Source organism: Heterocephalus glaber, unplaced genomic scaffold, assembly GCF_053883595.1.
Source record: "Heterocephalus glaber isolate CG9 unplaced genomic scaffold, H.glaber_assembly_v1.0 deba00001442, whole genome shotgun sequence".
Lineage (NCBI taxonomy): Eukaryota > Metazoa > Chordata > Mammalia > Rodentia > Bathyergidae > Heterocephalus > Heterocephalus glaber.
The window spans coordinates 51,377,289-51,399,248 of NW_028258296.1; the positions used below are offsets into that span (position 1 = coordinate 51,377,289).

Here is a 21,960-nt window from a genome sequence, read left to right on the forward strand (position 1 = left end):
CAGGACAGGACAGGGTCAGAGGGAAGAGGGGAGGTTGGGGGTGGCACACATTTCAAGCTGAGGCGACTAGGAGAGGAGTGTCACAGTCATGGGAGAACCAGGAAAAGAAGCTGGTGGCATTGGGAGCAGGGTGTTAGCTTTGTGTGTGACCCGTTGGCAGAGGAGGGTACGCTGTGAGGTGGACTGGACTATGAAGGGGCCTCGTTTAGATACTGCAGAGACACCCCTAGTCGAGTGCTTGGGTCTGGAGCCCAAGGAAGAATGGGGCGGTGGAGGGGATCCCTGAGTTCTCATACCCTAGCAAGTGAACTCGGGGTGTGTCCAGAGAGGGCTCAGAGGAGGGGGAGAGAGCTGCTCAGGCAGAACTTCCCTGAGTTCCATGGTCTGAGCACTGATTGACCAATCATGTAACCACTTCGCTACCATCTTTTTTTTTAATTGACAAATTAAAATTGAATGTATTTATGGTACGTTCTGATACATGTATACATTGTAAAATGGCTAAATTCAGTTAATTAAATTTATTACCTGATAGGCTCATCCTTTTTGGTAGTAAGACCATTTAAGGCCTATTCTCTTGGCAATTTTCAAGTTCCTGAGTACAACACACCATTAATTATAGTCACCCTACTGTGTGATAAACTCCTGGACGTGTCCTCTTGTCTGGCAGAAATCATGTGTCCTTTGACCGATGTCTACCTCTCCCCTTCCCCCAGCCTCTAGTAGCCACTATTTTACTCTGCTTCTATCAGTGTGACTTTATTTGGTTCCACACACAAATGAAGTTGTACGACATTTGTCTCTCTGTGCCTAGCTTATTTCATTTACTATGTCTTCTAGGTTCATTCATATTATTGCAAATGACAAAGATTTTCCTTATTTTTCAAAGCTGAACAGTCTCCTCCCTCTCCTGCTCCTTTTTGGTACTGTGTATTGAACCCAGGGCCCCCCACATGATAAACCACTGTTCCACCAATGAACTACACCGCCACCCCTTTCTACTATATTTTGAGACAGACTCACTAAGTTCCTCAGGCTGATCTCAAACTTGTAGTCCTCCTGCCCCAGCCTCCTCATAGCTAGGATTACAGGTGTTTGCCACTATGCCTAGCTAGCTGAGTGATATTCTCGTGTGTGTAAATATACCACATTTTCTTTTTTTTTTTTTTTTTCTGGTACCAGAGATCGAACTCGGTCCTTGCGCTTGCACAGCAGGCAGCAAAACCACTGAGCTAAATCCCCGGCCAATACCACATTTTCTTTATCCATTGATGGATCCACACCTTGGGTATTGTGAATAATACTTCAAGAAACACCTGCCATCTTTCATCATAATTTTAACAGCCTTAAAAGGTGCCACTTTGGAAGAATATGCACAGGGGTTGGAAGTATTATTAAAGAGTATATAAGCTGTTAGGAGACAGACAAGAAGTCCCTACAGGTAGCCCGTGGCATTTTTAGTTGCTCTGGCCAGTTGGGCTGGGCTGAGGGTCTGTCCAAAGCTGCCTTCTGGGACAGATTCCTGGTGGTTTGCAGTGTTATTGCCAGCACAGCATCTCGTGTTCCTAAAAATTATCACTCTCTCAGAGGAACTTACAAAATGCAGTTTAGAAGACAGTAAGTTTATTTCATCTGAAACATGAAGATTTTTCTTCAGAAAAGGTGATAGAAAGAATACAGCCCCGGGGATAAGTCTGCCACCTTTGAGCCATGTGGACGTGTTGCTAACCTTTTGTTAAGTTCCATGGCAATCATGAACAGTAATTTACAAATATGTATGTGTGTGTATATATATATACATATATATATGTGTGTGTGTGTGTGCATGTGTGTGTGGGGGGGTGGCAGATGCAGGGCAGATATATCTGTGTACGTAAGTGTACCCCACACACGTACCAGTGTAAGCATTTTATGTAGATTTTAACTTAATCCTTACAATAGTATTATGAGGTGTAGTTACAGTTGTTATCCCAATTTTCCAGGTGATAACCACAGAGAGTGTCTAATCTGCCCAAGGTTACACAGTGTTAGAGCCAGGACTTGAACACAGCCTGCCTGCAGACCTCCGGCCTTGCCACTGCTCTGTGTGGCCTCCGTGTGTTCAGATTAATGCGGTGACACATGGGAAAGCCTTAGGTGAAGGGTCCTGCACATTGCCCTTGAAATGGGCTTGAGGCTTCAGGAGTGGCAGCTGCTACTGCTGCTCCCTGTGGGTGTTGACATTGCTGCATTCCGGGTCAGTCTGACGGCACTAGGGGGTGATCTTGCTGCATGCACAGCCAGTTCAAATCTGTCCCTTTCACACTAGATGAACCTAACTGTGCTGATCTACTTTGGGGCTGTGTCATCCACAGTTCCCCAGAAAGAAGGCTCTCGGGTGACTGGAGCCTTCCTCACCCTACACACACAGTGGTATGAATGTGTGCTGGTGCTTGGTCTGCTAGCCCCTGCTCAGGGGGGCACACCTCAGCCAGGTGACCTCAGCACACTCACCTGTGAAATGAGGAGTCCGGAAGCTGCTCAGGCCCTGCCACGCCAGCAGCCTGTGGTGTTTCTCCAGTGTCCATGTTGTGTGCCCCAAGGCCAGCAGGAGTCACAGTAGTTTAACAAGCCACACCGGAGTCCTGCTTCACTCACAGTTAAGCACTTGTAAATATGACATTTGAGGGAACTAGGATTTTGAGATCTTTCCATTTCCTGGCCCAGTGAATCATTCCTGGAGAGGTCATAATGTTATAAATTTCTTTGGAAGTATAAATCACAAAAGAACAGTTCCTTGACCTCAGCAGTTTATAATTTGTATGAGTCATAAATAAAAGCAAGATTAAATAAAACTAAACTGAGGAAGGTGATGCAGATAAAGATATTAATAGTGCTAGCAAATGAGAAGTTCTGTTGAGGTAGAATTATTTTTCTCCTAGAAGGCAAAGTGTTTTTTTTTTTCCAGTAAGTTTATTTGTATATTTTAGGTATAAAATCCAGTTACATTCATCATTGGGATCTTGTACCTTTACATGATGTATCTTGGCTATTTTTTTCTCCATTCGCCTGCCCTCCCTTCATCTGCTCCACCCTTCCCTATTTCCAAAGACTTTGTTGCCATTTTTTCTCCTTTTCTCATATTTTTTCTTTTCCTTTCTTTCCTTTCCCCTACCCCTCCCACTTCCCCTACTCCTTTAGACCTTTTCTTCCTGTTACAGAATATCAATTATACATTTTTAATTATAGTATCATGATTTAAAGGACATAACCACAGATTTTACAGAAATTAAAAGGATATAGAAAGCATATTACAAAAATCTTTTTTGAAATAAATTTGATAACTTCTAAGAAGTACCATGGAAGACAAATTAATGAAACTGACTCTGGAAGAAATATAAAATTTGAATAGCACCTATTAAAGAAAGTATATTCCTAGCTTGAAAACCTACCTATATGACAACAACAAGTTCATATACATTTTAATTGATGAATTATATTAAACATTTAAAGCAGAAAAAAGAAGGAACACTTCTGCCCTCATTTTAGGAAATCAACATTGTGCTAATCCTAAAATTGAATAAAGATAATAGAAGAAAAAAGTATGAACATAGATAGAAATTTGTTTAACAAAACAAACTATTAGAAGTCAGATCTGGCAGTATGTTCAAAGTGGTTTTATTATAGGGATGGCAGTATTGGTTCAGCATTGTAAGGTCCATTCCCATAAGCCATCATTTTAACAGAGGAAAGGAAAAAGCCACACGATCCTATCAGTAGTTGCAGAAAAAGTATTGGACTAAATTCTACAGCTGTTCATGGTAAAAGCTATCAGGAGACTAGTAGCAGAACAGAACCTTCTCAACAGATTAAAGACATGTACTCCATACTTCCAGCAAAAACACCTTATGTGAATGGAAAAAATACAATGCTTTCTCCCTAAGGTGGGGAACAAGGGCAGATATGCCTACTCTTCATCTGTCCATTAAACTTTGAAACATAGGCCCAAACCAAAATAGTCTGGCAATAAAAAGAAGTAGCATAGGATTGGCAAGGGGGAAGTACAACCTTTATATGTAGATGAAATGATCATCTACAGAGAAAATACTAAGAAATCTCTAGGAGCCCCTAGAATTTGTATTTGAATTTAGCAGGATTAGAAAACACAAAGTATATGTAAAACTTCAGGTCTATGTATACTTGCTATAAATGAAAAATTGGATATTGAAATTTAAAAGTTATATAGGATTATACAGAGGAAAAAAAGAAAAGTAAAAAGAAAAAAAATAGCAGTGTGGGAAGACGTTTATTACCTAATTTTAAGACTGCCTCTAAAGCTACAGTAATCAAGGTAGTGTTGGTGTAAGGAAAGACGTATAGACCAATGGAATAAAACAGAGAATCTAGAAATAGAACCACACATAAATGGTCCACTGAGTTTTGAAAGATTATTTAACATTAACATTTTATAGAATATAAACTCAATGCAAGAGCAGAGGAAAAGATAATGTTTTCAACAAATGGTACTAGAACACCTGGTATCCGTATGTAAAAAATCAACCTCAACCCTTTATTTCCATGTATAAAAATAACTTGAAAGGATCTATGAACCTAAATATGAAAGACTAAAACTATAAAACTTTAAGAAGAAATTATAAAGGAAAATGTTCGTGAATATAGGGTAGGCAAGAATTTCCTAGGATACAAAAAACATGATGTATAAAAGAAAAAAATTGATATATGAGATTCCATCAAAATTTAGAACTTTAAAAGACATCATTAAGAAAATGAAAAGTAATCCTTAACCAGAACATATTTATAATACATATAACCTATGACCAGAATATATAAAGAACTCTTACAGCTCATTAATAGACAACCCAATTAAAAAGTAGACACAAGAAGATGATAAATAGCCAGTATAGCACAAGAAAAGGTGTGCAACACTACAGCCAGAAAAATACTAATCAGTGCAATAACAAGTTCGTATTATACACTCATTAGGCAGATTAAGTTAAAAGTTTTAAAAGAACAAATGTCAGCTTAGGTGTGCACCAGTTAGAACTTTCTAACATTGCCAATGTGAATGTAAAATGATAAAACTATTTTGGAAAACAATATAGAAATTTCTTGTATTACTGTTAAGAACCAACAGTTCTGTTCTTAAGTTTTACTTAAGAGAAATGAAAACACATGTTCAAAATAGATTTGTACATACAGGGTGACTGTCCCTTATCTGAAATTCTTGGGACCAGAAGTGTTTCAGATTTTGAAATCCACTTGATCTGCAAAGAGGATAGCTACTCCTGCTTTTTTTTGGGTTCCTGTTCCATGGAGTATTGTGTTCCACCCTGTGACTTTCAGTCTATGAGTTTCTTTTTGAATTAAGTGTGTTGCTTGTATGCAGCATATTGTTGGATTTTGCTTCTTGACCCATTCTGCCAGTCTGTTTCTTTTAATTGGTGAATTGAGAACATTAACATTGGTGGTTATAACTAATACATATTGACTTATCATTGTCATGACTTTTTCTTTTTGTTGGATTCTACCCCTTTGCATTTAATTTCTTGTCATGCCCGATGGATTCATTCTGCTGGGCTTCCTGGGGTTGTGATCCTCGTTGTCTTTTCCTAGGATATTGTGTAAAATTTTTTGGAGTGCTGGTTTGGTACTTGTGAAGTTCCTAAGGTGCTCTTTGTCATGAAAGTATCTTATTTCTCCATCAATTTTGAAAGATAGTTTTGCAGGGTACATCAGTCTGGGTTGGAGGCTATTTTCCTTTAGACCTTGAAATACTTCACTCCAAGCTCTTCTTGCCTTGAGGGTTTGAGTTGAGAAGTTTGCTATGATTCTGATGGGCTTTCCTTTGTATGTGATTTGTTTGTTTTCTCTAACCGCTTATAGAATTTTGTTCTTCTGTTTGGTTTCTGCAATTTTAACTATTATATGCCTATGTGTAGATTTTTTTTTGATCAAGGTGAGCTGGAGTCCTATATGCCTCACTTATCTGTATGTCAAGTTCCTTTTCCCTGCTTGGGAAGTTTTCTGCCATCACTTCTGTGAACAGTTTTTTTATGTCATCTGCACTTTCTCCTGTTTCTTCATGACTCTGATCAGTCTTATTTTATTCTTGTTTGTATCGTCTAGCAGCTGCTGGATTCATTTCTCATGCTCCCTTACAATTTTGAAGCAATTTTTCTTTCCCTGGTCACTAATTGCAATCTTATCTTCTATATCTGAAATTCTGTCCTCACATTGGCTCATTCTGTTGTGTAGACTTTCAGTGGAGTTTTTAATCTCCTGGAAATTTGTTTTCATGTGTTTTACAGATTCCATTTGTTTCCTATGTTTGGATTCCATCATGTTCCTCAGCTCCTCTATTTTTTTATCTGTGCCCTCTCTAGATTTATTAATCATGTCTTGCATTATTGGCACAATCTCTGCTGTTATCTGAGAAATTATTTCTGATTTCATTATTTCCAGATCCTCTTTTGTTGCCAGTTTAGGGAGTCCAGGTGGTTGAGTATCAGATTGCTCCATCTCTTTTCCCTTTGGGGTTGGCTTAGGTGATCTGTGAGTCTGGTTTTGAGCCTTGTTTACATGTCTTCTCATTTCAACAGATGCAGCCTGCTGTGCCTTTGTTGAGGCAATTTTTTGCTCACCCAGTGCTCTTCAATTCTCAGCAAGCCACAGAGCTGCCTTTTCTCCGCTGCTCACCAGTACACTAATTCCTGGGTTCAGAATTGTTGCCTTCTGGATCCCTGAGCTGACCTGTTATCTGGGTGGGCATCTGGGTGGGGCTTGTGCACACTTGGGATGGTGTCTAGGTGCATCTCTGCCTAGTGCCCCTATGTAGCTGTTGTCTGGGAGTGTCTCTGGCTGGGGGCTGTGCAGCCCAGTTCCTGTTTGTGTGAGCAAGCTTCTGGCTAGGGTCTCACACACTTAGTGATTGTATTGGGGCAAACCTCTGGCTGTTGCTTGTGTGCCTGTGCAGCTCTTTTCCAGGTGGGCCCTTGTCTTGGTCTGGTGTGCCCCAGCCTCTGGGTTTGGGGCAGAGCCCTGGCTGGGATATGCTTCTAGCCATTGTACTCTGGTGCACACCACTGCTCCCCCAACTAAGGTGGTCTGGTGTGCCTTTATTGCAGAGACTTTCTTCACTTTGCTGGTGGGCTTTAATTTTCATCAAGGAGCCTCAGAGAGGCTCTCTTTCTATTGTTCACTTTTGCTCTATCTTCTTGAGCTCACAACAGTGTCCTTTATGACCCCTGCAACTCCGTGCTGTGTATCCAGGTAATGGCTCAGCAGAGCGGGGGGAGGGGGGCCCGCGCAGGGGGCGTGCTGGCACCCTCAAGGCTCACCTCCTCTGCACTGGGCAGGGCTCTTCTCGGAGCTCTGGGGCAGTGGTACAGCGGCCTGAGAGGCTCACCTCCTCTGTGCTAGGGTGGGCTCTGCTCCTTGGCACTCCGACAAAGTGTTACAGAAGAGTAAGGTAGCCTTTTCTAAAAAAACCTTAGCATTAAGGCACCAAACGTAAATTGAGTCCCTACTATATACAATGCAGTATATTTGCAACTTGGTGATGAGGCTCTTAAGCAAAGAGTAATGGAATGGGCAGCTGTTATAGGAGTATATATATGGGAACACAAAGAAGGTGTCACCCTGGCAACCAGGACCCAGGTAACATTCAAGAGTGAGTGGAAGTTGGCAGAACATCCCAAGCAGAGCTCATGAGTGACATGAGACTGTGCAGCAGTGGGAAAACCCCAGGTAATTAGTGCTCACAGGCAGAGAGGGGAGGGAGAGGAAAGAAGGCTACAAAAGAGTTCTAGTACCAGGTCCTGGGCAACTGTGAAGGAGACCTCAGGGCCATTGAAGACGGAAGTGTTGAGAAATGGATTAAGTTCATACAATAAATGTCAAAGGAAAGAGGAATTCTTTTTGTACAAGAGAACAGCAGGACCATGACACAGGCAGGGGACATGCTAGGAACACTTGCTTTTCTTCCACCTCCTGTGGGAATTTGGGCCAGGCAAAGAAGTGAGTGGTCACAAATTTCTGAGAAGATGATTTCCAATTCAGCAGAGCTATAGGCTGAGTTACTTGTGGCGGTAAAAATAACACCCTTTGGGGAGTTTGAGGGTGGGGGTATCTTTTTTGTTTGTGTTTTGAGACAGCGTCTTGCTACTTACTTGAGGCTGGCCTTGAACTTGCAGCAGCCCTCCTGCCTCAGCTTCCTGAGTGTGGAATTATAGGTATACACCACCACGCCCACCTTAGTGGGGGTGTCTTTTGGCTGAATGCAGATTCAACAAATGAGTCAGAGGAACAGCCAAGTGAGGATAAGAATGTGTAGGGAAATGACCTGAGGGCCATTTGGGGTGTAGCAAAGGGTAGCAGGAACCTGAGCCATGGTCAATTGGTGAGCCTCAAGTTCTGGAATGTTCTCTGTGACAAACTTTTCTGGTACTGTTCCAGTGGGAGCTCTGAAGGCCTAAGGTCTTGCTTGGTAGTGCATGGACACTGCACTTCTTATAAGATCTTCTCAAAGACTCAACTTCCTGCAGAAACCAGCAGCTGACTCCAGTCCCATGGAAGGATCAGGGTTCTGATTGAAGACATTTAACTTCTGGCCGTGGGAGTTTTCTTGGGCAGTGGGGAGATAGAAGTGTCTTACATGTTTTATAGCAACTCTCCTAGAATGCTTCCCATCCAGTGCAGAGTCTCTGATTTCTATCCCGGTGTCGGAAGGATCGGGAATTTAATTGTCAGAGCAGGAGCAGTTCTTGTCTCATTCCTTCAGCTAGTTCTCTGTGTGCTGCTCTGATTATTTTTTTATCCTGGCCTCTCCCTCTCCTCTTCAGAACCTGACTATCAGGTGCACCTGAATGCTTCTAAGGTCCCCGGCTTTTCAGATGATCCCACTGAACTGGAATGCCGGGTCGTGGACATGAAGAACTCGGAGGCAAGTGTCCATTTTACCGTGTCATGGTACTACACAGTGAACCGGCGCAGCGACAGTGTGGTGCCCCGTGAGCTCCTAGCAGTCATGGACGGGGACTGGACACTGAGATACGGAGAGAGGGGCAAGCAACGGGCCCAAGATGGAGAGTTTATTTTTTCTAAGGCACACAAAGACACATTCAATTTCCGGATCCAAAGGACTACAGAGGAGGACCGAGGCAATTACTACTGTGTGGTATCCGCGTGGACCAAACAGCGGAACAACAGCTGGGTGAAGAGCAAGGATGTGGTCTCCAAACCTGTCAGTGTATTTTGGGCATCAGAAGGTGGGAGCTTTATTCTGTTCATTATCCATTTTTGTTTTGTTTTGATTTTGCCTAAGTCATTCTGTTGTATTTTTCAGGTGCACATTCACTAGGAATCAATGCCCATACACTAAGAATCCATAGTCACCACATTACTATCCATGCCCTCTTTCAACTTAGCAACTACTGCCTGTCCTATACTCCCAGTGCCAAAAAGGCCGCTCTACACCTCATTGTCATTAGGCAAAAACTCCTGTCTCCTGAACCCTATGTCTGAGTGTTTCTTCCTCTTTCTTCCATTAAATAGTAGTGTTTGGCAGCTTTCCATCACTTTGACAAAATACTAGGGAAAGCAACTTAAAGGAGGAAATGTTTATTTTGGCTCTTGGTTTCAGAGATTTCAATCCATGGTCTGTTGGCTTCATCACCTTTAGACCTGTGGCACAGCAGAAACAGGCAGCAGAAAGGTTGGCAAAGGAAAGCTCCTCACCTCATGGCAGACAGGAAGCAGAGAGGGAGGGGAAGAGCTAGGGACAAGAGGTACTCTTCAGTGACCTAACTACCTCTAATCATCTTTCTGTAATTATTATGACACCTGAAAGTGGTCTCAGATGTATCTAGGGTGGGAGGTGGCATGAGTTATGGTCAATCACTTATCAACCCTAAATTCCCAATCATATCACTCCCCTGCATAGATCCATAACTTCCCTATACTCTGCCTAAACCCCAGCCCCATTCAAAGCCAACTTTCTGCTTCCTCCCTACCTGCTTCTGCATAGCTAAATGTGGTTGGAGGAAACCATTTCAACAACGTTAATCTCACTACAAATCTGTGATCCTTGTGTCAAGTGGGTTCTCAACATTGCCTGGCAGTCATTCTGCATTTATTTACTCCCCCATACTTCTAAGTGACATTTGTATACTATTTTCTGCAGATCTCTTCCATCAGCTGTTGGCTCTTTCCTCTTCCCTAAAAGAACAATCAGGATTTCCTCATACTCTACCCCAAGTGGCTGAACCTATGTTATTCAGCATTATGTCCTAGAAAAGGCCAGGCCCTCTCACTACTCTTGCACACGGTCCTTGCTTTTATGGCTTCAATATTTCTCTCACCTCTAGACCTTTCCCATTGACCTATTAACCTGTGGTTCACTCTCTCTACCTTTTTTTAAATGCAAAACTAATCTTGATCTTTTGCCTCCATCTTTCTATTCCTCATAACTCCTACTCTACTTTTGGAGGCATAATATTTGATTTATCTATATTTGATGTATTCACTTTCTCTCCTCCCATTCTCTCTGGGCTTTTCCCCTTGCTGCACAGGTTAAGATTACCAGGGATTAACATATTACGAAATCCACTCATCAGTCATCTTACTTGACTTGGCAGGATTTAGCACAGGTGATTGCTCCTTCCTTCTGAAAAGACTTTGGTTTTTCCTCTGCCTTGTGGGGCACCACCTTCTTTAGGCTTTCTCCAAACTTCACTGGCTACTTCTTCGCAGTCTACTTTGCTGATTCCTATTGATTTCTCTAATCTCAAGGATTATACAAATTCAGGACATGGTCTTTGGACTTCTAGTCTGCTTAACAGCTCCCTTGATAATCTCTTCTGATTTCATGAATTCAAATACCTTTTTTTTTAATTAGAGAATACTTTACTAGTTTCTGTAATCAAACCCACGTAAGACCTTACATACTTAATATAGTGCATTACCCCCGTACAAATGGAAAACAAAATTGAGTTTAACTTTTCTAGACCAATATGGCTGTTAATTTATTTACAATGCCAATTCAACATAGTAATCAAATACCTTTTGTATACCAGTGACTCCCAATTTTACAGTTCTTCCCTAGGGCCTTTTCAGAACTCCACACTCAGTATTATGTTGCTGTCTTGACACTTAGACTTGTCTAGTGGGCATTTCAGACTTCCGTTCAAAATGGCACTTCTGGTCTCTGCCAACTCTCTTCTGTCTTCTGTCTTCTCTCACCTTGTCTAGTACCATTGTTTTAGTAGTTCTCATCAAAACATTCATCTTTGACACCCCATTCTTGTTTCCTTTTTGTGTGAGGTGTGTGGTACTGGGGATAGAACCCAGCACCTTACTCATGCTAGGCAAGCACAACCCTTAAATGCAAATCAGGTCATGAAACTTATCATCTTCAAACTTCAGAGGTTCCTTCAGAGGTTCTGCCCAGAGTCCTCTCGGTGGCCTTGTGTGCCTATAGCTCTTGACCCCCTTACATTCTGGCCTCACCGACAACTCTCCCCAATGCCTATTCCCCTTGGACCACTCTCCTTCCCCAGATCCACAGACCTCCAGGCATGTGCTTCCCTTCCTACTCTAAACTTTTGTTCCCTCTATCTGGAATGCTTTTCCCCAGGAGGAAGCAAGGCATACTCCCTCTCCTCCTTCAGGACCTTTGTCAGATGGTGTCTTCTCTGAGGGAATGTCCTTGGTCACTCTACCTAAAATTGTACCCCCCATACACAACCCTATACCTTTCTGTTGCTTGTCTATATTTTTTCCTTAAATGATCCCCATCTAACCTTACCACATATTCTACTTATTTATTTTGGTTGTCTTCCTCCACTAAGATATAAAGAGAAGGGCTTTCTGTGTGCTTGGTTTACTGTTGTAGTCCCAGTACCTAGAGTATGGCAGGCTCTCAGTAAGCACTTGTTCAACGAGTAAATGGATGACCAAACTCAAAGAGTGATCCTAGAGAGACAGTGTAGTGTACATGCTCTGCTAATGGGCTTGGTGGAATTAGTGTTCCAAAAAACCCAACATAAAGCTCTCATCTTCTGACTGAACAGATTATAGAATTAATCATTGTAATAAAGGATAAAAAGATTGGATCAAATGGATTTATTTATCTATTCAAAAAATATTTAAGTACTTTCCACATGCCTGACATTGTGCCATTATAATAGATGAATTCTAACATATATATGTATGTGTGTATATATATATATATACATATATATATACACACATATATATATGCTTAGAGATTATGGTTTTTACAGGCAAACAGAAAGAAAACATTTAAACCTAACGTTAGTGTAGCCAGTGACCTTGGCTCAAAATGTTAAAACAGCATCTCTGAAATTAAAGTGTAAACCAAGTGGAAGTGATTAGACCTACAGGTGCATGTGCTTCCATCATCTTCATACTAAATCTGTTCTGTAATGTTACCATCCTAGGATTCCCTCTGGCTCTGCTCCTCCACACAGCTAGCTTAGCCAGAGTGCTTTCCCTGAACTCAGCAGATGCTCAGGGCAAGAGAGGCAAGTGGTGTGGCTGAAACCCTGGCCTAGGTTTTGAGTTCAACTGTGCCCTCCCCAACTCACTAATGAATCTTTGGGGATGCCGTTAGCTCCTCGAATTCTCTCTCCTAGTGAAATGTCTCAAGGACTTGAAAATCCTCCAAACCACAATCTCAGCATCACAAAATCTCACCATCAGTTCCTTCTCTCCTTGCAACCCCTACATCTTCTCAGACTGATTCTTCCTGTGTGGTGCTGTTCAGCTCACTTAGGAAGTTTGCCCATTTTCATTAGTGCTATTACATGGTAATGTGCAAATAAATTCCTCTTTCATTGACATTTTGCTTTTAGATACAAACCATTTTGACTGATCCTGTTGAAAATCACCTCCTTCTGGTCCTTCATTCCAGATTCCGTGCTTGTGGTGAAGGCAAGGCAGCCAAAGCCTGTCTTTGCTTCAGGAAATACATTTGAGATGACTTGCAAAGTATCTTCCAAGAATATTAAGTCACCACGCTACTCTGTCCTCATCACAGCTGAGAAGCCTGTCGGGGACTTCTCCAGTCCCAATGAAACAAAGCCTATCATCTCCCTGGACCAGGATGCTGTAGTAAAGCTGGAGAACTGGACAGATGCTTCACGGGTAGATGGTGTTGTGTTAGAGAAAGTGCAGGACGATGAGTTTCGCTATCGAATGTACCAGACTCAGGTCTCAGATGCAGGACTGTACCGCTGCATGGTAACAGCCTGGTCGCCTGTCAGGGGTAACCTGTGGCGGGAAGCGGCAACCGGCCTCTCCAATCCTATTGAGATAGACTTCCAGACCTCAGGTAAGCAGGAAATCTGTTAAATCATGGATTGAGCTAGAGGTGACTCCAGGGTGTTGATCAGTTATCTTTATTTTTATTTTCAAAGACAGCTTTATTGAAATAGAGTTCACATGCCCATTTAAAGAATATAAAGTATATGATTCGGTGGCTTTTCATATATTCACAGTGTTGTGCAACCATCACTACAATCAATTGTAGAACATTTTCACAGCACCAAAAGAAAGCCTGAACCCCTTAAGTGATACCCTCCAGTCCCACCTCCCATCCTCCAGCAAGTATTCTTTCTTTTAGATTTGCCTCTTCTAGACATTCACACAACTAGAATATAATTTGTGGCCTTCTTATCTGCTACTTTCATTTAGCATAATGTTTTCTTTTTTTTGGTACTGGGGATCGAACTCAGTCCTTGCACTTTTGAGGCAGGTGGCAGAACCACTGAACTAAATCCACAGCCCATAGCATAATGTTTTCAAGAGTCATCCATGTTGCAGGATATATAGTACTTAACTTTTATGGCTGAATAATGTTCCACTGTATGGATAATCCTACATTTGGTTTAATACTTCCTGAGTTGATGGGCATTTGGGTGTCTCCAGAGTCAGGCTCTTATATGCTATGAACAGTCATGTGCAAGTTTTTTTGTGAATATGTTTTTATTTCTGTCCTCATTTTTTAAAAAAATAGACTGAAACCCAGCTGCTTCACATTCTTTAGGGATCATGGTAGACTATAAAGAAAGAAAGAGGGGAACTGAACTTCTAGAGAGGCTAAATGACTTGCCAAAAGTGGGAAGTTGAGAGCTGAGACTCCAGTGTTAACCAGCTATGTGGCTTTCTGCATTTAGGGCTGAAGGCGGTGACTTCTGTTTTTGGCCCAAAGATGAGACAGAGGAGTGTCTCATTCCCAACTGTATTCCTTGTCTTGCTTTTAGATTGAAAAAAAGACTTGCAACAATTAGTCACCAGTGCTACTGTGGTAGCTCTGTTTAGAATAATTATTAATGGTATTGTCTGTGGGAAAACTAATTAACACAAGGACATTTTGATATCTGTTCTGAAATGATTTTATCTTTGGCAGCTAGAGTGTGTTACCCTGTGAGGCAGAAAGCTCCACCTTTGTTGATGGCAGAGGTACAAGGTGTATACAGTACTATCAAATAGAAATATTTCTTACTGGCTGGGTGTGGTCGTGCACACCAGTTTTCCCAGCACTCTGGGAGACTGACACAGGGAGACTACAAGTTTGAGCACAGCCTGGGAAATTAGCAAGACCTTGTCTCAAAAGAAAAAATAAAAAGAGTTGGAGTTGTAGCTCAGTGTGAAGGGTCTGGGTTCAATCTTCAGTACCTCATGTATGCAATTCATTAAGATCCTCTTACAAAGCTGTGAATGTGCATGTATTTGGTTATATTTCAGCAGGAAGATTAAATAAGCATTTTAAGTCCCCGATCTTATTTAGAGTAGTATTATTTTGAAGGATTATCATTTGTGACTTTAATACCAAAAGTTTTCACTAACTCTATACTGGGTTCCAGTTACAAATTTCTTAATATGTAAATCCATGCTCATCTATAAAAATGTAGACATTAATCAAATCATTATAACAAATGCAAGATGTTTCTTGAATTGAATTATTTGCATTTGCTTTACATTTAACTAGGCTGTAATAAAGTGTGTTTTCTATAATATTTTTAACCTTTTGTGGCAAAATAATCCTTTAGCATCTCTTAATCTCTAAATTAATAAAGCATAAATATTGATTGAAACCTTAGATTTAGAGAGTAGATAAACCATAGGCCTCTTTTATGATGTATGTATTTGCTTGTTTTTAATAGCAGCTGTATGGAGGTGTGATTTACATACCATTAAAATTCACCTATTTAAAGTGTACAATTTAGTAGTTTTGAATGTATTTACAGAGTTGAATGACCCCAAAAGGAAACCTCATTCCCATTACTGTTCACTACATCCCCTCACTCCCTGCCCTTGGCAATCACTGATCTACTTTGTATCGCTGCAGATTTTCCTCTTCTGACCATTTCATTGAGTTGAATCATACAGTTTGTGGACTTTGCACATGGCTTCTTTCACTGAGGCATGATGGTTTCAGAGTTGATCAGTGTTGTAGCATGTATCAATACTTTGTTGCTTTTTATGGCTAATTTTCCATTGTGTGGATATACTCTATTTTGGTAATCCTCTGTTGATGGACATTTAGATTACTCCACTTTTTGGTTATTATGAATAATGCTGCCATAAACATTTTCTTTTTTTACTTTTTTTTCCCCCCATTAAGTTTATTGGTACATTTTAGGTATAAAATACAGTTACATTCATCATTGGGATCTTGTACCATTACATGAGTCTCCTGGTTCTTATTTTTTTCCCCTTCCCCTGCCCTCCCTTCACCCCCTCCACCCTTCCCTATTTGCAAAGACTGTTTCCATTTTTTTCCTTTTCTCATATTTTTTCTTTTCCCTTCTTTCCTTTCCCCTACTCCTCCCACTTCCCCTGCTCCTTTAGACCTTTTCTTCCTGTTATACAATATCCATTATACATTTTTAAAATTACAATATCAAGATCTAGGAGACATTACCACAGATTTTACAGAATTTAAAAGGATATAGAAAGCATATTACAAAAATCTTTTTTGAAATAAATTTGACAACTTCTAAGAAGTACCTTGGAAGACAAATTAATGAAACTAACTCTGGAGAAAATATAAAATTTGAATAGCACCTATTAAAGAAAGTATATTCCTAGCTTGAAAACCTACCTATATGACAACAGCAGGCTTATAAACATTTTAACTGATAAATTATATCAAACAATTAAAGCAGAAAAAAGAAGGAACACTTCTCCCCTCATTTTAGGAAATCAACATTGTGCTAATCCTAAAACTGGATAAAGATAATAGAAGAAAAAATATGAACATAGATAGAAATTTGTTTAACAAAACAAACTATTAGAAGTCAGATCTGGCAGTATGTAGAAAGTGGTTTTGTTATAGGGATGGCAGTGTTGGTTCAGCATTGGAAGATCCACCCCCAAAAGTCATCATTTTAACAGAGGAAAGGAAAAAGCCATATGATCCTGTCACTTGTTGGAGAAAAAGTATTGGACTAAATTCTACAGCTGTTCATGGTAAAAGTTATCAGGAGACTAGAAGTAGAACAGAACCTTCTCAACAGATAAAAGACATGTACTCCATACTTCCAGCAAGAACACCTTATATGAATGGAGAAGATACAATGCTTTCTCCTTAAGGTGGGGAACAAGGGCAGATATGCTTACTCTTTACCTGTCTATTAAACTTTGAAAACTAGGCCCCACCAAAATAGTCTGGCAATAAAATGACACAATTAGGATAGGATTGGCAAGGTAGAAGCAAAATCTTTATATGTAGATGAAATGATCATCTACAGAGAAAATACTAAGAAATCTCTGGAAGCCCCTAGAACTTGTATTTGAATTTAGCAGGATTAGAAAGCACAAGGTATATATAAAAATTCAGGTCTGTGTATACTTGCTATAAATGAAGAATTGGATATTTAAATTTAAAAGTTATGTGGAACATGCCGAATCACCCCGCTGCAGACAGGCAGGTCTGTGCATGCCCTACCGAGGTCCTGAGTCACGCGGAAGACACCGAATCACCCCGATGCAGACAGGCAGGTCTGCCCACACCCTACCGAGGTCCTGATTCGCACAGAACACGCCAAATCACCCCGCTGCAGACAGGCAGCCACCTAGTTCCACACTACAAAGACGCAGAGGACACCAGACCACCAGACCAAGGTACTGAGTCCCGCTGCTCCTGGCCCAGAGGTAGGGGCTTCTGAGTCGCCGTCCCACTGCTCCTGGTCCACAGGAAGGGGCTTCCTGGTCACCATCACTCCCACTGCTCCCAGCCCAGAGGAAAGGGCCTTTGGGCCACCTTCTGTCCTGCTGCTCCTGGCCCAGAGGAAGGGACTTCCAGGCCACCATACCTCCCACCGCTCACGGCCCAGAGGTGGGGGCTTCTGAGCCGCCATCCCACTGCTCCTGGTCCAGAGGAAGGGGCTTCCTGGCCACCATCCCTCCCACTGCTCCCAGCCCACAAGAAAGGGCTTTTGGGTCACCATCCCTACCGCTGCTCCCGGCCCCTGTCCCACCTCTCCCAGCTCAGAGGAGGTAATCCATGCAGATGCTAACAGCCTCCTGCCCCAGTCGAAATGAGAAAACACATAAATAAGTCTCAAAACCAGACTTCCAGATCACCTACAGCAACCTCAAAGGGAAATGAGATGGAACCCTCTGATACTCAACCACCTGGACCCACGGAACTGGCAACAAAGGGGGATCTGGAAAAAATGAAAGCAGAAATAATTTCTCAGCTAACAGGAGAAATTGTGCCCCTAGTGCAAGACATGATTAATAAATCTAGAGAGGAGCTGAGGAACATGATGCAATCCCAACATAAGAAACACATGGAATCCATAACACAGATGCAAGTAGATTTCCAGGACATGAAAAACTCCATTGAAAGTCTACACAGCAGAATGAGCCAATGTGAGGACAGAATTTCAGATATGGAAGAGAAGATTGCAATTAGTGACCAGGAAAAGAAAAATTGCTTCAAAATTATAAGGGAACATGAGAAATCAATCCAGCAGCTGCTAGATGATGCAAAGAAGAATAACATAAGACTGATTGGGCTCAATGAAGAAACAGGAGAGAGTGCTGATGACATAAAAAATCTCTTCACAGAAATAATGGCAGAAAACTTCCCAAGCAGGGGAAAAGAGCTTGACATACAGATAAGTGAGGCATATAGGACTCCAAATAGCCTTGATCAAAAAAAATCTACACATAGGCATATAATTGTTAAGATTCCAGAAACACAGCAGAAGAACAAAGTTCTCCAAGCAGTCAGAGAAAAGAAACAAATCACATACAAAGGAAAGCCCATCAGAATCACAGCAGACTTCTCAACACAAACCATCAAGGCAAGAAGAGCTTGGAGTGACGTATTCCAAGCCCTAAAAGAAAACAGCCTCCAACCCAGACTGATGTACCCTGCAAAACTATCTTTCAAAATGGATGGAGAAATAAGACACTTTCATGACAAAGAGCACCTTAGGAACTTCATGAATACCAAACAAGCACTCCAAAGAATTTTACACAATATCCTAGGAGCAGACATTGAGGATCACAACCCCAGGAAGCAAAGCAGAATGAACTCATCTGACATGACAAGAAATTAAATGTAAAGGGGGAGAACCCAACAAAAAGAAAAAGTCATGGCAGTAACAAGTCAGTACGTTTCAGTTATAACCATCAACGTTAATGGTCTCAATTCACCAATCAAAAGAAATAGACTGGCAGAATGGGTCAAGAAGCAAAATCCAACATTATGCTGCATATAAGAAACACACTTAATTCAAAAGGAAACTCATAGACTGAAAGTTAAAGGGTAGAAAACAATACTCCATGTGACAGGAACCCAAAAAAAAGCAGGAGTAGCTATCCTCTTTGCAGATCAAGTAGATTTCAAACCAATACTGATTAAGAGAGATGAAGAAAGACACTACATCCTTGTAAAGGGAAGAATCCAAGAGGAAGAGATGACAGTCATAAATATCTATGCACCAAACACTAGTGCACCCAACTATATAAAACAAATACTAATGGACATGAAAAGTCATACTGCACTAATACAATTGTAGTGGGGGACCTCAACACCCCACTGTCACAAATAGATCAACTAGGCAAAAAATGAGTAATGAAATACTAGAACTCAATCGAACTCTTGAACAAATGAACTTAACAGATGTTTACAGAGTCTTCCACCCCACAAAATCAGAATACACATTCTTCTCAGCTGCACAAGGGTCATTCTCAAAAATGGACCACATACTCACACATAGAACATGTTTAAGTAAGTGCAAAGGAATTGAAGTTATCCTCTGTATATTATCAGAGCATAGTGCAATGAAATTGGAGATCCATAGCAGAAGAAACTCAAAAAATTTCGTAAACACATGGAAATTGAACAACACCCTTCTGAATAACCAATGGGTCATAGGAAATTAAAGAAGAAATCAGACAGTTCCTTCAATTAAATGACAATGACAATACAACATATCGGAATCTATGGGACACAATGAAAGCAGTCTTACGAGGGAAATTCATAGCAGTGAATACGCATATTAGGAAAACAGAATGAGCCCAATTAAACAACCTGATGCTGAACCTCAAGCTTCTAGAAAAAGAAGAGCAGGACAACCCCAAAGCTCATACAAGGGAGGAAATTATAAAGATCAGAGGAGAAATCAATGCAATGGAGACTAAGAGAACGATACAAAAAATCAATGAAGCCAAGAGTTGGTTCTTCGAAAGAAATCAACAAAATTGACAAACCTTTAGCCAAGCTTGTCAGAAAAAGGAAAGAAAAGGCCCAAATCCATGCAATTAGGAATGAAAAGGGTGAAATTACAACAGACCCAGCAGAAATCCAGAGGATCATCAATACCTACTTCCGGAACCTATACTCCAATAAGATGGACAACACAGAAGAAATGGACAGAGTCCTAGATACATATGAATTACCAAAGTTGAACGAAGAAGACCTTAAAATTCTGAACAACCCAATATCAGCCAATGAAATTGAAAATGTAATTAAAAACTTATCAACTAAGAAAAGCCCAGGCCCTGATGGCTTCACTGCTGAATTCTACAAGACATTTAGAGAGGAACTGCTGCAGTACTCCCAAATTCATTCCTGGAAGCAAGCATCACCTTGATCCCCAATGCAGAGAAAGACCCAACTGAAAAACAGAACTATAGGCCAATCTCACTAATGAACATAGATGCAAAAATCCTTAATAAGATAATGGCAAACAGAATGCAGAAGAACATCAAGAAGATCATACACCCTGATCAAGTGGGATTCATCCCAGGGATGCAGGGATGGTTCAACATATGAAAATCAATCAATGTAATATACTATATCAATAGAGCCAAGGACAAAAACCATATGATTATCTCCATAGATGCAGAAAAAGCATTTGACAAAATCCAACATGCATTTATGATAAAAACCCTACTAAAAATTGGAATAGATGGTCTCTACCTCAAACTGATAGAAGCCATCTATGAAAAACCAACAGCCAATATCATACTAAATGGTCACAAACTGAAATCCTTCACACTAAAATCAGGAACAAGACAAGGATGTCCACTATCACCACTCTTGTTCAATATACTTCTGGAAACATTAGCCACAGCAATTAGACAAGAGAAAGAAATAAAAGGAATAAAGATAGGTAATGAAGAAGTCAAATTGTCATTATTTGCAGATGACATGATACTCTACGTAGAAGACACCAAGAACTCCACCAAAATCCTTCTAGACTTAATAACCAAATTGAGTCAAGTAGCTGGTTACAAGGTCAACACACAAAAATCAATAGCTTTCCTCTACACCAATGACAGACTCACTGAGAGAGAAATAGGGCAAATAATTCCTTTCACAATAGCATCCAAAAAACGGAAATACCTAGGAATCATCCTAACGAAAGAAATCAAAGACCTCTTCTCTGAAAACTATGGCACTCTGAAAAGAGAGATTGAAGATGGTATCAGAAAATGGACAGACATCCCCTGCTCCTGGGTAGGAAGGATTAATATAGTGAAAATGGCCATACTCCCAAAAGTGCTATATAGATTTAATGCAATTCCAATTCAGATCCCAGCAGCATACTTCATAGAACTCAAGAAAACAATCCAAAAATTCATTTGGAAGAAGAAGAGACCCAGAATAGCAAAAGCAATTCTAGGTAACAGAGACATGGCAGGGGGTATCACAATCCCCAACCTGCAACTCTACTACAAAGCTACTGGGATAAAAACAGCATGGTACTGGCAAAGAAACAGATTTGAGGACCAGTGGAACAGATTACAAGATGCAGAAACAACGCCAGACACACTCAGCCATCTCATCTTCGACAAAGGAGCCAAACACCCTCACTGGAGGAAAGATAGCCTCTTTAATAAATGGCGCTGGAGAAATTGGGCTTCAACTTGCCAAAGATTAAAACTAGACCTATATCTCTCACCATGCACTAAAGTAAACTCAAAATGGATTAGAGATCTAAATATTAAAATAGAAACTGTGAACCAGTTGGAACAGAGGTTAGGTAGAACCCTTGAAGACATCGGTGTAGGAAAAGATTTTATGAACAAAACCTCAGTTGCCCGTGAACTAGCACAAACAATCAACAAGTGGGATCTCTTCTTATTAAAAGGCTTCTGCACAGCAAGAGAAACCACCAGCAGTGTGAAGAGACAACCCACAATGTGGGAAAAAATCTTCACCTGCTCTTCCTCAGACAAAGGTCTACTATCTCGAATCTATAAAGAACTTAAAAAGATCAGACCTCCCAAATTTAAAGACCCAATCTGAAAATGGGCATCTGAAATGAACAGACATTTTTCAGAAAAAGAAGTAGAAATAGCAAATAAATACATGAAAAAATGTTCAACATCACTGGTCATTTGAGAGATGCAAATGAAAACAACGCTGAGATTCCACTTCACTCCAGAAAGAATGGCTGCTATCGTGAAATC

At 40.7% G+C, this 21,960-nt stretch overlaps 1 protein-coding gene across 1 annotated transcript in view; it reads left to right on the forward strand.

The window, feature by feature from the left end:
- Ptgfrn (prostaglandin F2 receptor inhibitor) overlaps nucleotides 1-21,960 on the forward strand; it is an 83,613-nt gene that overhangs the window by 46,240 nt on the left and 15,413 nt on the right. Inside the window, exons 5-6 of the mRNA XM_087213315.1 lie at nucleotides 8,841-9,266; nucleotides 12,932-13,351. Of these exons, the coding sequence (XP_087069441.1) occupies nucleotides 8,841-9,266; nucleotides 12,932-13,351 (846 nt within the window). The remainder of the gene's footprint in view (nucleotides 1-8,840; nucleotides 9,267-12,931; nucleotides 13,352-21,960) is intronic.